Here is a 13,139-nt window from a genome sequence, read left to right as displayed (position 1 = left end):
CCAACCCTGGACGCGGTCTGGCACCCGAGGCCTCGCATGGCTCATGGTATAAAATGTCGTAAAACTAGCTCAGGCTTGATGAGCAGCACACGTTCTATGCTCAGACCAACGTGCACTCGCTCCATCGTCCACATCATGTGTTCACGCACAGGAAGCTGCAGCTGAAGCTGCGGCCACTAGATGTCAGGCCCCGACGCCGTTAGGAGAAAAGTTGCTTGTGAAAACTCCATGATGTGAAGCCCCTCTTCCTCCCTCTCACCACCCCCTCCTCTCTCTCTCTCTCTCTCTCTCTCTCTCTCTCTCTCGCTCTCTCTCCCTCTCTGTATAAAACATCCCTCTACACTGACATTCATGTACAAACACCTCTGTTCCCCGCGTTATAAGCAGCCGTCGAACGCTTGCACCCGCAGACGTGCGACCCTGAATGAGCCTGAGAAGCCTCACCCCCGCTGTCTCGCCCCAGGACCGCCTCTCCCGCCTCACTTTATTTGCCCTCAAGTTGGGCAGCTGATACTGGCTGAGGCAGGAGGAGATCGCTTTGTTTTAGTTTTTTCCTTAGACTGTGTTTTTCTGTGGCTCAGAGGATCGCGGGCGCTGTGGCATGAGGGGAGACGCTCCGCGGAGAGGCATGAAGACCGCATGTCTGTGGGCCAGCGCCGCGCTGCTGTCACTCGTCTCTCTGGTGAGTTAAATGTCATTTTGATGTGACCTTTTTTATTTCCGCGCCTCCTGTTTTCCGTGAATGATGATTCCACTCATTGCATTGCATCGCGACATGTCTGCAAGTTTCACACTGTGCAGGACCCTCGCAGCACCAACACATTATTTCTGATCTTCATCATGTTTTTCTTATATTTCTAGGACTTCACTGGTTGAAACACAGCTCATCCATCTGTTGTCATTCTCCGAACCTGTTTTGACTCTTTCGCCTCAGATTTGCTACCTGTGATGACTAATGTGGCTGCTCGGCTCATTGGCTCATTAATATCGGCCAAATTAACAAACACAGGGAGGAACGCGAGCTTTCCTAATCTGCTTGACAAATCCGCCCACACATTAACCCGCCAGATATTTCCCCCTCCACGTTATCCGTTCTCCACTCCTTTCTCCCATTCACACATTGGCTTCAGTAAGAATGGATGTGACAGTACGACGGAGAACAGCCTGAGCCCATTATGACAAACATCCCAGAATGCTCCTAACTCAATGCCTTGACAGTTTGTGACAACCCAATTCCTTTAATCCTCACAGAGACAGTAACCCCTCACCCACTGATAAATCTGTCAACAAAGCAATCAAAGCAGAACAGCAACCACTCCTCTCTGCAACAAAAATTCCATAAACTTAATCCCCACAAACTTGACTGGCCTTAAAAAGCTCCCGTGGTGTTATCTGTGTTTAATTTGCATAGTGATGGAAAGAAGTCAATTACTATTAATTATTCTCTACAACTTAATACCCATTATCGAACTGAATTCACCGTCTTGAAAACCATAAACTCAATTTCACAGCTGACTAAGCACACTAATCATTTCCCTCCCTTTTTTTATTTTCTGGAGCCCTTCCTGCTTTGAAGGAACACGAGGATTCTTCGATTTCGGCGGCGGCGACATTAACGGACAGGGACTCCCCCCGTTGTCGGCCCGGACGAGCGCGCGTGTGCGTCTGCGTCGCATGTGCGGCAGCATCGTGCCGACGCGAGCTGATCTCGCAGCATCACTTGATGGGACTGTTTTTTTTCCCCGACTCTGCTGCCAAATTGCTTTGCCATGCTTTAATGGGATGATCATAATTGTTTCGTACTCGGTGCATCCTAAGCTTTCGCCTGCAGCTCCTTCAACAGATTGACAGACCCATGGGAACCTCACAAACTTATTTTGGCCGCCTTTGAACCAAGTCGTGTGTGAAATAATATGATTATGCATTTTTCCTCTGGGTAAGTTAGAAAACTGGTGGCTGGGGTTTTTTCCCCCCTCCCCCCTCCTTCGACTTCTTCTTCAAACTGCCCCGCTCTAATATCCCGCAGTCTGTCCGCGTACAATATTTATCCTTCTCAGAAGTCACGGTAATAATTGTGCCCTGGCCTCTCAAAGCGGTGCTGCAGTGATAGGACCCGACTCCATCCACAGCTGTCTGTGATGTCTTGACACACTCTGTGATTTGTCATCATCTCTGCGCAGCCTCAGGTCATACTTTGATATCACTTGGAGAACACAGACCTAAACTCTTAGTGGGCGTCAAATGCCCTTAGTTGATCCATCAAGTCATCCACGGGAGACCTCGCCGGGCGAGACAAGTTAAACTCACTGTAAATGCCTATGACCACAATCACGTCCCAAGTGCCCTGTCAGGCACCACTGTAGAAGACGGTCTCCGCACGCCGAGGACTCCCACGACCTTCCTCTCCACGGGAGCGCTTTCCCTCAAACACCAAACTGAGGACGCGTTTTTAATAGCCTCGTATATTTTGTTTTCCTTCTCCGATCCTCCTTGTTGGACTTTGTGACTCATGGCGTCTGAAAGTCATAAATTAGATTAGAATAAGCTTTTGCTGCAAGTTGAAGCCAGAGGTTGGAGTTACTGTCACATCCCAAAGGTCACAGGTTTGATCCCACAACAAGCACATGTCCCTGAGTCAAACTCCCCCTTTAAGCCTCTCTGAGTGAGAGCATGGGTTTAATGCCTCAAATATTAAAAGTAACTAAATCTGCACAAGTCCTCTTCCAACTCCTGCCGTCTAACATTAATGCAGGGAAACCATTAAAAGGACCCAAAGCCTTAACATGTGGATGCTGCAGCTCTGCATCCAATCAAGATTGCAAAGTGGCCCGGACAAATCTGCCATCGGCCCAGTGCCGCTCCATTCCAGCTCTGTTAAACCGGAGCTGTCGCACTCACAAATCTCCCCCGAACAGCAGTCGCAGCAGCCGCGCCATTCAGGTAAATGAAAACTGACACGCACTTTCATTCTTCGCCGCGCGGTTTTGTGTACGGCCCACCGCCGAGTCATCTGGCTGCTCCGGTGCTTCTATTAAAGGTGGAATGTGTTTGGCTGTTCCGGGGTCCGGCCCATAGAATATCCTGCGAGCTCCCGAGGGAAGCCGGGGTTGTTTATCTTCCTGTTTCAAAGAGCGGACGCCTGCGCCTTATCACAGCCTCGCCGAGAGCAGATAGCATTTAGGTTTGTCCAACAGCCTGCTGCACGCGGCATCGGCCAATCTGAGTCCTTTCCTAAAGGACTTCTGCATACTGATGCTGTTTGCGTTATCTCGTTGAGGGATTCTGCCTCATACACAGAAGCTACAGGAATAATATTAACAGATAGTTAAATGGGGCTTCGGGGGAGTGGGAAACTCAGGCACAACAAACTGCAGGTGGAAAAGTTGGAAAATCTCTGAACTATGAAATAAAAGCCTATAAATATGTTTGGCAGATATGTATCTTTAAATGAAAATATTTTATTTCATCTATATCTTAAATTGCATTTTTTACACAGCTGCACCGCACGAGGCTTTAGGCGATAGGACGGCGACGTGAGGATGCGAGTAGCTGTATGTGAGGAGAACACTCCAGCGAGTCTGAGCCCGAGTCCCAAAACAAGTGGAAAAATGTGAAGCACCCGCAGTCGTGTGTCTGTCGCCTCCATTGTGTGTGCGACGTAGATCATGTTCATCCCATTGATTGACTTTGTGAGAATTAGTCTGACCTTAACGATGGCCCCCTGTCAATACAGGGGCTGAATCTAATTATGAACGGTTTGATCTTAAACATGTCAATAAAATAGTAACAAGTCAATCATGGTTTCATTAGGTTGAAACCAACGTGTTTAAACAGTATTTATTGAGCAGGTCAGTGGAAGTGTTACAGCAGGTGGCTGCATTCACTGCATCAAGTTGGAACGACTGGTCGTAAATAAAACAAACATGCAAACCAATTCACAGGCTAATTATTCTCTAAACTCTCGCCCCGTGCGATGCTGGATTGTTTTACCTTTTCTGGCGAGTGTGTGAGTTAAGCGTTCAGAGGTCTCAGAGGAAATTCACTCTTTGATTTACCTGCTCGCAATTCACTGAAACACACAAGCGGAGCCGAACCGCTGCAAGTAATTACAGCGCGTCGCAAACCGAGAAGATTTAAACGCAAATAGAAAAATGAATGAATACAAATAAGATAATTAAATGAATCCGAATCCGTGCAAAATCACTTTTAGCTCCGGTCGTGGACGATATTGTTTGTCCGTAATTTGATATTTAATAAGAGTCAGTGTCAACAAACTAATATCGGTTAAGCCCAGAGTCATCAGAGTGTGACTGTTGACCTTTATTCTGCCAAGTTTGTTTTTCCCCCTCGTTCTTTCTCTTCTCTGCAGTATCTCTTTCAGACACATTCATGCATCTCACTCTCTTTGTGCCTCGCTTGCATGTTTTGGAAGCCGGCGAGAGGTAAATCTTGGCCCCTGAGTGTTGGTGCAGTCAGCCGGGGTGTTCTGGGTATAGACGTTGCTTTAGTCAGGACTGCCTCTGATCTGCCTAATCTCCCCGGGCGGGATTACAGGTTGGGTTCTAATCCGTGAAGTGGGGTCTCTGTGAATGTGCCTCCAAGTGCTCTAATCCCGAGACTGTCAGGTGCTTTAGATGAAAGCTAATTGCATGTCACACTTTGGGGACCACATAACAGTGGTGACAACACACTGCTTCCACAACAAGGAATTAGGTCTGATGATGACTGGGCACGCACTTCAGAGGTGCCGTGAAATGTTGATAATCTTGGGAAGCAAAAAACAGAAACAGACTTGATTGCAGTGACACGACTTCACAAATTATTCAAATTATCCATAGCCACGAGCTGCAGAGATCTGTGAACACAGAGCAGGAGGCAGGCGAGAGAAGCTGAACCACCGGACGTCCTAAACGTGCTGGATTTGAACCGTTCAGGAACGATTCCTTGCATTCATACATGGAAAAGCACTTAGCGAGCTGACAGTCATTTAAACCAGCTCAAAGCTGTTTCCTAATATCCCTACTCCTTCGAGACGGAAACCCAGTTACTGAGAAACATCAGTAATTACTGCAGTGTGAAAATGATATTTCGCTTGATCATTAGAGACTAAGTCTTATCAAGTCGGAAGAGGAGGAGTAATGAAAAATAAAGGGCCTCTTCGTTTGGATTAGAGGCTAAAGGTGGTTGGAGGAAGCCAACGTTTCAACCTGCAAAGGGTTAAATGCGAGGAATGGAGGTCAACAAACAGTTGGCTGCTGTGTTATCGTGCAGCGATGGGTTAATTTGATCCATTATCGCTTTTAACGTGAGAGAAAAGAGCAGGAGCTCGATCAAAGATGAAATATTCCTGAACCCCAAAATAAATACTGAGCTCCAATGTCAAGATGAACTTCACCGCGGCTTGTCTGTCCATAAGATACTGCGTCATTGAACTTTTACATCCTAAGGAGCTTTATGTTTGACTGTAATGGTGCCAATAAATCCTGAACAGGAAGTCTCCCTCATCCTCACGAGCAGTTTATCTTTTTTACAATACGTCGCCGGCGCGGCAACGTGACAGACTTTTGTTTCCAGCCATGAAAGAGCAAAGGAGGGCGTCATTAATACGCTTTAACTGCGCCGCTGCATGCGTCCGCCGCTCACATCCACATTCCTCTCCAGCTTCTCCCTGCGAACGCTGCAGCTGGGCTCTTCCTCCTTCAGAGCCACCGGCTGCAGATTTGAGCATGGGCTCTGGCGCCGACGAAGCCGGGGTTTCAAACGCCTCGCTCGCATCGGGCCATTCATCACCGAGGTCTCGCCAAAACAACCGGAGGCCATCTTTACTTTCGAGATAAGTGCATAAAAGATCGCTCTCCCGTCGTTCCTCGCTCAGCGAGAGACCCCCCCCCCCCCCCCTCCCTGGCCTACAGTAGCACAATGTCATTCAGTGAACTTGTGAATGAGAGAAGACCTTATTTTGAGAGTATTGATTGGATGGCGACGGTACAAAATGTAAACGCTTGGGCCAGATAGATCTGCTGTCACGTCCCTGGGCCGCGGTTTGGACGTCACTGTCACCGATCTCTGTGGGGTGCACGGGGAGTCTTCATTCTCTCATCTGTGCGATTGTTAAGGGAGGGCGACAGAATGGATCATCAATCATCCATTCAGGGCACATTCAGCAGGTAATAGTGTGCTGTTGCATCACGTAGGCGCCGAGGAGCGGCTCCATTCATCTCAGGAATACCCTTTATCTTGATAAGGACGCCCGCACGAGACATTTCACACACTGCAACACTTACTTACAGCATTAACACAGTGTCACGAGCGCCGACATGCTTGTGGAAGGATAAGGCATCTGTAATTGCTGCTGTTTCTTCACTGCTGCCTAACAGATTGGCTTTGGTGGGGTTACACGTCGGTTAGCGGAGCGGCTGCGGAGCTGCTGAGCAAAAATGTGGGCCGGCGTTCCATGAATGCGCTGTTTTAATTCTTTCACTTCATTTACAGGACGAATGAGCGTCAGCGGTTCCACACAGCGACATGTTAGTGGCAGAGTTGACACGTGTGTGGACTAAAACATGCTACACACACACACATCAGCGCCTGATTACTGGAGGGTTTAACATTTGAAGTGTACACAAATCCATAGAACTGGGTTCATGGCTGCACTTTGCTCTGATTGAGAATGATTTCAATAACAGAAGCTGATTTCTCTGGCTGCCGCATACGGTACATCTATATTTTGGAATCATTTCAACAGTCTTGGATGTATTTGTGGATTATTTGACATAAGTTGCAATAATTAAGATGTGATAAAGCTGCTACAGCTATGAATCCTGTTAACCCATAAGAACCCACAGTGTCACAACAAATACTGCAGGTTCAGAGATGTGTTGCACATGCTTTAGTTCATTCCTTTCAATGTTTTCTTTAAGAGGAAATGGGTTCGGGCTTTTATGGTTAAATGAGATTTTTAGCAAGTCCTTCAACTTTAATAACAAAGGTGTAGCGTAATGCAGAGCTTGGCTTCCAAACTCTGCAATCATCACACAGTGATAAAAGTGTATCTTACACAGTATTTAAAGCTCCAGTCGGCTTAAGATGGCGCCCCTCCTTAGGCTGTAGTTCCTGTCTCGCTGCTGATGAATTCATACAACCGTGTTCTCTGTCAGGCCACTGACGGATGGTGTCAGTTTAATGATAGTCCGCTTCAAGTGGATATAACTCTGATCCTTTCACCGAGCTCCAATCTGCATGAAGCGAGTGTAAAGCTACTCCATCTGCCTGACTCTGTGCATTAAATGAATGAAAGGTGTCTTATAAAACTCTCCATCAGAGGACTTTTCAGCTTGGTTTCCGGTTGAAGCACTAACCAGGGACGACCTGTTTGTGTCCATTCTTTCAGGTTACGAGCGCCGATTCACCAGAGAGCTCAAAGTCCAAAATGAAGCCCTACTGGACTGAAAGCAGCAAAGCCTTCTCCATCAGCCGCCTGCTGTCCCAGAACCTGTACGGCAAAGAGAACTTCACGTCTCTGGACCTGAACTACGACGACGGGGACTCCTTCTCCAAGCACGAGCAGTGGAGCTGGCTTTACAACGTCTCCAACCCCCGCGACCCTCGACCCAGGACAAAGAGGAGGCCCATCGTCAAGACCGGCAAGTTCAAGAAGATGTTCGGCTGGGGCGACTTCCACTCCAACATCAAGACGGTGAAGCTCAACCTTCTCATCACCGGTAAAATCGTGGATCACGGCAACGGGACCTTCAGCGTCTACTTCCGCCACAACTCCACCGGTCAGGGCAACGTGTCCGTGGGACTGGTTCCTCCCACCAAAGCCGTGGAGTTCCAGGTGCAGCAGCAGCACCAGCAGTACCAGCAGCAGCACACGGCCCTGGAGACCAAGGACACCAAGCTCTTCAACTGCAGGGTGGAGTACGAGAAGGTGGAGAAGGGCACCAGGAACTCGCTGTGCGCCCACGACCCCTCGCAGAGCTGCCCGCAGGAGCAGACCCAGAGCCACGTGTCCTGGCTGTGCTCCAAGCCCTTCAAGGTCATCTGCATCTTCATCACCTTCTACAGCACCGACTACAAGCTGGTGCAGAAGGTGTGTCCCGACTACAACTACCACAGCGACACGCCCTACCTCCCCACCGGGTGATCGCGCCGCCGCAGGGGAGAGCGGAAAAAAGAGGAGGCAGCTGAGATCATTTGAATAAGAAGGAGTCAAACCACGTCAAACTTGAGATGCTGACGGGCATCATTGAAGCTAACATACCCGCGTGGCTCCAATGAACAGACCACCCCCAGGTCATTGTGAGAGCTATTAGGGAAGCATTTATTGCAATACTCATATTATATGCATAGCTGCTTACATTGAAAGGATGTATTTATGTAAATATTGTTGATTCCACACAAAGAAAACCAGAGCAGAAAACAATTTTAGTGTTTTCTCCTCCTAATTAAGTTGATTTTGTTGATAGCATATTTCCATCGCAATCATACCTTCTGTCTTTTCCAATCAGTCACGAGTAATCATTGCAAACACATACATGTCGATGGAAATAGAAGCAACCTGTCAGCGTGCATTAGAGGGCATAATGGAAAACGCAGGCATTTTCTGAGTGCTGTTGTTTCCTGCAGTGTGATCCACGTCCATGCATGAACCGAATGTGCTGAGCATCTAAGTACTGTCCATCTCTGCTTTCATGTTAGTGCGCATTTCACATATAACCTTCGTGTAGCCAGAAAAAAGAGAAAAAAGCAGCCCTTCTATTTTAATTCTGTGTCGTGTGTGAGCGGACGCGAGGATCGTGCACAGTTAAGACACCGTCGGATCAGACGAGCGCTAGTTAAATGCTGCAGTAAATAAAGAAAACTTGCAGAGACACGCGGATGACAGAGACACAAAGATCATTTTCTGCGCTGCTCTCATGAAACAAAATCAAAAGTCATTACTGTGCTCTGATTCCGCTGCCGCTCCAATCCTGCATTTCCATTTTTGACATTAAATGTTGCTCTTTTCTTTGACTTACAACGAGTCCGGTATAATAAATTTCGACTCTTGCATCACCACCATGACAGGCAGCCAGTAGTAAGACTGTGCCCCCACATCATCCAAAAATAACGACGGGACGATCATTTATATGGAAAAGTGCCAGACGATGTGAAAAAACAAGGTCGAAACATCCGATATTAAAAAAAAATCCGATATTAGACGAGAAAGAAGAAAGGGCGCACGTTGTGAGGAAGACGATTATCACACAACACGTGTGATGTGAGAAGACAGGACATACGTTTAACAGCAGGTGCTAATCACACATTCCACCTCACCAACGTTCGCACCTCTGCCTATCAAAAAAGCGCAGATTCAGGATGGGACTAACGCTGCTCTTAATGATATTGGCTGTTCCAATTGGCTATTAAACCTTCATTACATAGATTGGGAGCCAGTGGCTCCACATGAAGCATTTAGTGGAAATGAACGCAGTGTAAGTGGGAGCTCTGCAGAGTCAACACCACAGAAAGAATAAATTAAAGCGCCGATAGAAAACCTGTAAAAAAGTAGAAATGTGCACCTGGGGCCACAATCGCTGCTGTCTATCTGAATCCAGTGCTCTTTTACAGTGTGCTCTACGGTATATGAAACACGGCGGCGGCTAATGGCGGCCTGGACCGCGGCCAACGTGCCAACGTGGGCTGTATTTTGCGACAAGGCGGCCGGAGAATGGAGGTGTGCCTGTAGGATGAGTGCGCATAAAGAGGAATTTATGATGAGGACGAGCGCGTCTGGCAGGAAGCACTGGAAGCACCTGACTGTAAATCCACAGCATGTTTCTGTCAGCGGCAAGAACCAATGACTAATGTCTCTGATTGCCGCTCGGGCCGCTTCTTTCCTCTCAATAAAGTGACTGTGATATCTCCCCACCCGCGCCCAAATGTGCCGGGGACAGTTTGTTCAGCTTCCAGGAATTCAAGCAGCACTTCGCCGAGACAATGCAGCCTCATTATGCACATAATCTTACAAGTGTAAACAGCCTGGCACCGCCGCGCTGCCGAGACGCGGATCTGTTCGCTGACTGACGTCGTCCGAGGGCGAGTGCCGCTCGCCGCGCGTCGTCTGGCGCCGAGGGCGAAATAACGACGCGATCCGCGCTCGTGCCCGGAGCCGCGCGCGCGCGCCGCTGACGCTGACGCGCGGGAGAAGCCGCCCGCGACGAAGCCGCACGCGGTGGCGGCGCGCGCGGCTCCGCGGAGCTCCTCTCCGCGCCGCCTCCGCGCTCGCCGTTTTCATTTTACGGTGTGCGATTTCGCCGTCGCGGTTCGCGCCGCCGAGCGGCGTCGGCGAACGCACGCGCAGCAACGCGACGAGGCTGCGAGACAGTAAATACGGGTTTTACGGTAGCCGGGAAAACGCCTGCAGATGAATAATGACGTCCCCAAGTCTCTGTCTCCACGTTGGCACCGGAAAATCAATGAGTGCAGGTTAAAAACATTTGACTCGTATTTTTATTTAAGCAAAGCGCTGACTTAAGAAAACCCCTTTATAATGTAACAAAAGCAAAAACCAGGATTTAATTGTTCCCTCTAGTATTAGCCTCATTTTCAGAGCCAACCTTTGGTTAACTCTCGGATCACTTATTGTACCTTTAATAGAACCCAGTGAAATAATTAAACGGAGGGACTGTAGACGCTGGAGTTATGTATTTGAAGCACAGGAGAAACAGCTTTTCAGAAATTAAATTCAAACCAATTTCTAATATCTAATAAGCTCAATTCAGCAGTAAATCTCTTCCTTAGAGTCTAATTTGCACAACTGGGAGAGGTTGGCTTCATTTAACTCCTCTTGAAGGCGAACATTTTTTAAATTATGTTAATTTCAGGCCCATTTTACCCGGCAACAAGATAAACTTGCTATTTCCTTAGAGGAACTGTCCGTTTAATAAGCTCTGTGCGCGGACGAATGCGGCAGCATTGCAACCCGGCGCCGCCCGGTCCTCTAAGTTATCTTTGGACCCAGATCTTCTCCCTCGGTTCAGTCGTCCTGGGCCGGAGCCATCCATGCCTGCCGTCTATCCCCTAGCTTGCCCACAATCCCTGATTAATGTGGTCTGGGCGGGAGCTGTCAGAAATGGCAGAGAGAATCATGGGATTTCTCCTTCAGAGTCCCAATGACACCCAGCAGCTGCAGGAGTAAACAGATGACTAACCACTGGCCTTTTGGCAGCCTGTGGAGATTCACAGTGAGGGAGGGCTGCGAACGTTGCTTTGACATTTAGGTGGATTAGAAAGTTCTTGGGTTCTGCTCTCGTGGTGTCAGAGGTGGCTGGCATAGTAATTATTTGCATCTTGGTTTCCTTCCGCCTGACCCGCAGCCGCGGCGAAACACCCGACGCCGCCCTCTTCTGCTACAGATGAGAGTTCAGATGAAATGTTTAAGTATAAAACATCCCGGCGCCTCATTTATAAACAAATCACATTCTGTTTGTGCCACAGCGGCAAATAACAGGTATAAAACAACAACCAATTGTCATTTCACATCATGTCCTGCTGCAGAATTCATTTCAAATCTGGGGCTGAAGCAGTCCTGAGGCACCGCATTGTGTGAGGTATTGACATATTAAAGGTTCCATCAGACAATGGCTGCTGTTTTTTTTTTTAAGTCACAAATAAATTACTCTCCTCAAAACACTATTACTCCTCTGGAAATGAAAACTCAGTCATTGTGAATGTCTCATATCAGGTAAAAATTGGAGAGAATTAATTAACCTTTGTCATTTTAATTGCTTTAGTGACAGCTGTCCTTTGGTGCCGGAGCTATCCTAATGCACATACTGTGGGCTTGTCAATTACTTTCCCAGTGAATAGATTAAAACGCCGCAGAGGATAGAGTCATTTCATTAGTCAGACCTAATGCCTCCCAGACATAACCAGGTACGAACACTTCACCCCTAAATATGCAGGAAAATGAACAATACTATTAAGCCCATATGAATCGAATAATTTGTGGCAACAAGAAATTAAGTTCACGCTCTATTTAATTCCGTCCTGCTGCTTCTATTACATTTGCTATACAGGTTTTTCTTTGTGGAGATTTACAATATTTGGAGGTTGTGCTGAGTGAAGCGCGGGGCACCTGGGCGCCGCAGCTAATTGCTCTAATGGATCTCGCTATCGCGGTGCTGTCAATTCACACGACGCCGGATAATGGCCGACGGCAGCGGCTGTCTAATTCCCCTGTTTTGCCGTTCGCACATCTATGATCTAATGCGGACCCGGCTCGTGAATCTGTCTCGGCTGCTTTCAGCGGCCGACGTCTTCAAGCCTCCACCGTCCGCGGCATTTCGTGCAGATGAGCCTTCACCTCACTGACATGTGACACATCAGAATTACAATGAGAGCAGGAAAAAATGCTCAAACGCTCAAATTGCTGATGTAATAGAACAGAAGTTTAGGACGAAGCAGCTTGAGAATCTGTGTGAATCTAAACAGACAACACTGGATCGCTACTCAGACTCTGTGGGTAGAAAGTGCTGGAAAACCAATCACACCCGAGACACTGAGCTCGGTACAACAGCAACAAACACCCTTATTAGCTCATTAACGTTATTGCCCACGCCGCCGTGTGAACGCTAGACTGTCCAGCACTTCTACAAATGAACATGCAACCAACCATCGAGACAAAAGCTCAGCTCCAAATTAACCACATTTACAATAAAAGCTCCAAATCAATACGATGCAGGACCGACCGTTGACACCGTGGTTTTCCACCAGTGAGCATCCAACAAAATCAACCCAGTATTGAATGCTTGACCCAATGACTGAGGTTGGACCAAGTCACTGCTTCAGTGTTTATACGTACAGTTTATCAATATTATCAATCAATTAAAACCAAGAGTCACTTATTCTACTAGAGAATTATCAACAAAGGCTCAAATATTAACGTTCTAATGTCTCAGTATCAACATCCCATCAGATGCAACACTGGGCATTTTTTATTAGTCAGATAAAAACAAACAAAAAAACGACTTAATTAAATTAGGGAAACACTAAAACTAGAAAATACTAGAAATGTCTGTGAGTTGATGAGGCTGATTCTAGTGAAGCATCCCTGCAGTGTCTAACTGTCCTCAGCGGCTACATTACATTATATG

At 47.6% G+C, this 13,139-nt stretch overlaps 1 protein-coding gene across 1 annotated transcript; it reads left to right on the top strand.

Annotated features, from left to right (window-relative positions):
* Window positions 1-350: 350 nt before the first annotated feature.
* LOC114843495 (neurexophilin-1) lies at window positions 351-11,625 on the top strand. Its single transcript, XM_029130092.3, has 2 exons — window positions 351-682; window positions 7,391-11,625. The coding sequence occupies exons 1-2, from the start codon at window positions 602-604 to the stop codon at window positions 8,144-8,146; spliced, it is 837 nt and encodes a 278-aa protein (XP_028985925.1). The 5' UTR covers window positions 351-601; the 3' UTR covers window positions 8,147-11,625.
* The last annotated feature ends 1,514 nt before the right edge of the window (window positions 11,626-13,139 follow it).

The sequence above is a fragment of the Betta splendens genome, chromosome 16 (genome assembly GCF_900634795.4).
Source record: "Betta splendens chromosome 16, fBetSpl5.4, whole genome shotgun sequence".
Taxonomy (NCBI): domain Eukaryota; kingdom Metazoa; phylum Chordata; class Actinopteri; order Anabantiformes; family Osphronemidae; genus Betta; species Betta splendens.
The sequence above is the reverse complement of the archived record's forward strand: the minus strand, read 5'-3'. Positions and strand labels throughout refer to the sequence as shown.

Coding starts and splice junctions, on each gene's coding strand:
- LOC114843495 (XM_029130092.3), top strand. CDS start 602: ATGAGGGGAGACGCTCCGCGGAGAGGCATGAAGACCGCATGTCTGTGG. Junction 683..7,390: donor TGCTGTCACTCGTCTCTCTG/GTGAGTTAAATG, acceptor CCATTCTTTCAG/GTTACGAGCGCCGATTCACC.